We start from the raw sequence: 3,218 nt of genomic DNA on the forward strand, positions 1-3,218 counted from the left end.
TCTGTGATCAGGAGGATCCATGGTGCCTTACCCTGCCCCAGGCACAGGGAACACTGGTGCCTGCCCATCCCTGGCTGTTTTCCTGCTCTTTCCCCCTGGCACTGGGAGGGAATTTCCATGTAGGCTACCCTGCTTTCCCACCTGACAATTCCTTGCTGCAGGAGGTAGCTAGCAATATTTTTGGCTCAATAAATTGAATTGGACAAAGTCAAGGAAGAAAAAAAGTCTTCTAGAGGCCCTTAAGTTCAAAGGGCAACAATACCAACTTGTATCAGGAAATGATTGAGCCACAGGTTGTCAGCTGCTGGGGGCAATTCCCAGGGAAGCATCATGATACCTTTGCTCCAGCTGTGCACTGGTGCCTGCGAGTGAAGGGCTGGGCTAGACTGGGTTTGGACTGGGCACATGTATAAGAGTTGTTGCTGCCAAGGTCCTTGGCTGCCTGTGGACCCTGGCAGGCAACACTGTTTAGGAACATCAGGGACAGACCAGCTCATCCCATGAAACTCTCCTGAAACCAGCTTGACGTAGGACTTTGCTTGCTGGTTTGGTTTCCTGACCTTTTCAGGAAGAGAATATAACCTTGTTTTTCTCTTTCCTCAGGAAATGATCCCATTTGCAGTGGTGGGCAGTGACCAGGAATACCAGGTTAATGGAAGAAGAATCCTTGGAAGGAAGACCAAGTGGGGCACCATTGAAGGTACCTTGTCCTTGGTTCCCTAACCCCTAAACCCATTTCCCTGCTCTGACAGAAGGCAGTGAGGTCCAAAACTAGCAGTAGAAGTTGAGGTGTATATAGTGCTTCTCTGCCCCTGCAAAGAGGATCATTTCCCTGATGTTTGAGGGCTGGAAACACCTTGGCCAATGGTCCTGCACTGAATTCCTGAGCCTCTTTGTGGCTTGGGAGGCTGCTGAGTGCTGGAGGGGACACTTCTGAGGGTCTTATGGCCTGGCTTGTGGTTGTTGCACAGTTAAATACCTGATGGCAAGATTTGAGGGCACACAAATCACATCTCTGTGTCTCAAGCCCCTATTAGAGCCTTCCCCTGGCATCTGTATCCTCCACCATATATTTGGTTAGTGCCCCTGTGGGATGTCTTTGCTCTTCCATTTCCCATTGGCATCTTCCTTTCTTCTCCCCCATTTTAAGTCATGGTTTAGAGGCCAGATGAAAGCTCCTGGCTCCAGCACATCCACGCCTCTCCCTGTCCGTGGTTTCTGGCAGCCAACTGGCACATCTCCAGTGCCACCCCTCTCATCTTCCTCTCCTTCCTTTCACAGGTTCCTCTCATTTACTAGTCTTTTTAATAGGAATCCTGTGTTGAGGGATGAGTTAACAAAGCTGCCAGGAACATCAATGCATTTTAAAGCTCTGCTGCCCTCTTGTGCTGTGTCCCTGGAAGCTGAGTTTAATGGGATTCATTAAATCCCTCACCTTCTGCGTGTGGCGACTGCCTTCAGCACGGGCAGAGCCCAGGACCCAGACATGGCCATGAACAGCCTTTGCAGAACAGATTTACGTGTTGTTTTGCCATTCTTGGTTATGTTCAGTGGTTGGACTCGATGATCTCGGAGGTCTTTTCCAACCTAAAGGATTCTGTGATCCTATGTATAAGCCCATTTATGGGGACAAAAAAAAAGTTGGTGCTCTAAGTTGAGTAAATTCAGAGGTAAAACATGAGCTGTCAGACTAATTGTGGTGGAGCAATAGCCTTTGGCAGCAAGAGATTGTGTCCTTCTGCAGCACCAGGGGGGCATCATGCTTGGGGGATGATGCTGGGAGCCCCTCATTGGTGAGACACAGTGAGAAGGGACTGTGAGTGCTCAGTCAGACCTCACTAGCCACTTGGTCATGCTGAGCTGGGGCAGGTACCTGGATGTCAGCCCTGTAGCAGCAAAGAGGACTCCTGAGTCCCACGCCCTGTAGCCCCAGGGTGTCAGTCCCCATCTGAGCCTTCCACACTTTGGTGAAGTCCCCCAAGGTCCTTCTTATCCTGAGAGGTTGCTGTACTCATGCTGTGGGTGCATGCTGATGGGTTTCTCTCTCTTCTTCCCAGTGGAGAACACGACACACTGTGAGTTCGCCTACCTGCGGGACCTCCTCATCAGGTTGGTAGGACTGTGCCCTCTCCATGTAGCCTTCAGTCACTGGGTGGCATCCAAATGAAGGGGAGAGCCCAGCCCAGCTTGAAGTATCCACTTTGCTCTGCTCCTCCATCCATCCCTCGTTCCATCCCCTTCTAGCAGACTGGGAGTACATAGTTGTGTGGGTCTCAAACCTGATCCCAGGACTTGCAGGACCAGTGTCTTCCCGGGTGGGTGTTCCACAGCCAAGGCTCCCACATCCCCATGCACTAGTGAAGGCTTCTGGTCCTGACTGCCCATTATTGCCTTTGCTTCCCTCCTGTGCCCTAAAGACACTGTTAACCAGTAAAGCAGGAGGAGAGACATCGGGGCTGAGGGGGTGTTTGGTGCAGGGGTTGGGGTGCAGAGATGGAGGCTGTGCTAGCTGAGCTGTGCCCAGCAAGGTGTGATTGCCCCCATCTCCCTTCCCTGCAGGACACACATGCAGAACATCAAGGATATTACCAGCAACATCCACTTTGAAGCCTACAGGGTCAAGAGGCTGAACGAGGGCCAGAGCTCGCTCTCCAACGGCGTGACCGACAAAGAGCTGGTGGCTAACGAAATGTAACCGTCTCGCTCCGTAGCCAGGACCTTGCTCGCTCACGCTCGCTCTTTCTCCCCTCTTCCCCCTTTATTTTTATATAAATCCTCTGCCACTGTCCCTCTTCCCCTGGTCCCTGACCCCCTGCCATGTTAACTGACCAAATAACCAGACGCCGTCTCTGTCGTGCGGAGCGAGGTGACCGCTCACCCCCCGCTTTGTGGCATGAGTTTTCTTCTCAGCCCCTGGCCCAGCATCCCTGGGCTGGGCATTGTGTCCCCGTGGAGGTTGGGCTCTCCCTGATCTGTGGGGGCAGCAGGGTTGGGGTGCCCCTGGGAGCCCTGCCTGCCCCTCCATGCAGAGGCTGTTCTCCGTCCGTTGAAGGCAAGGGTTTCTCCAGGTGAATGTAGCCTTCGGGAGCAAGGTACGGTGGGATGAAGAGAGCAAGACAGTGCCATCCTTGTTTCCTGCCGCCTCCTCCAAGCCTTCTGCAGCCCTCTGACACCCACCAGCCCCCAACCCAGCCCCTGTACCCTGTCTACATGCAATA

At 53.0% G+C, this 3,218-nt stretch overlaps 1 protein-coding gene across 1 annotated transcript in view; it reads left to right on the forward strand.

The window, feature by feature from the left end:
- Window positions 1–2,843, forward strand: part of SEPT9 (septin 9) — a 17,160-nt gene extending 14,317 nt beyond the window's left edge. Inside the window, exons 7-9 of the mRNA XM_009075849.1 lie at window positions 604–700; window positions 2,058–2,109; window positions 2,560–2,843. Coding sequence (XP_009074097.1) covers window positions 604–700; window positions 2,058–2,109; window positions 2,560–2,695 — 285 coding nt within the window. The 3' untranslated portion in view covers window positions 2,696–2,843. The remainder of the gene's footprint in view (window positions 1–603; window positions 701–2,057; window positions 2,110–2,559) is intronic.
- Window positions 2,844–3,218: the final 375 nt, after the last annotated feature.

The sequence above is a fragment of the Acanthisitta chloris genome, unplaced genomic scaffold (assembly GCF_000695815.1).
Source record: "Acanthisitta chloris isolate BGI_N310 unplaced genomic scaffold, ASM69581v1 scaffold23675, whole genome shotgun sequence".
NCBI classification, from domain to species: Eukaryota; Metazoa; Chordata; class Aves; order Passeriformes; family Acanthisittidae; genus Acanthisitta; species Acanthisitta chloris.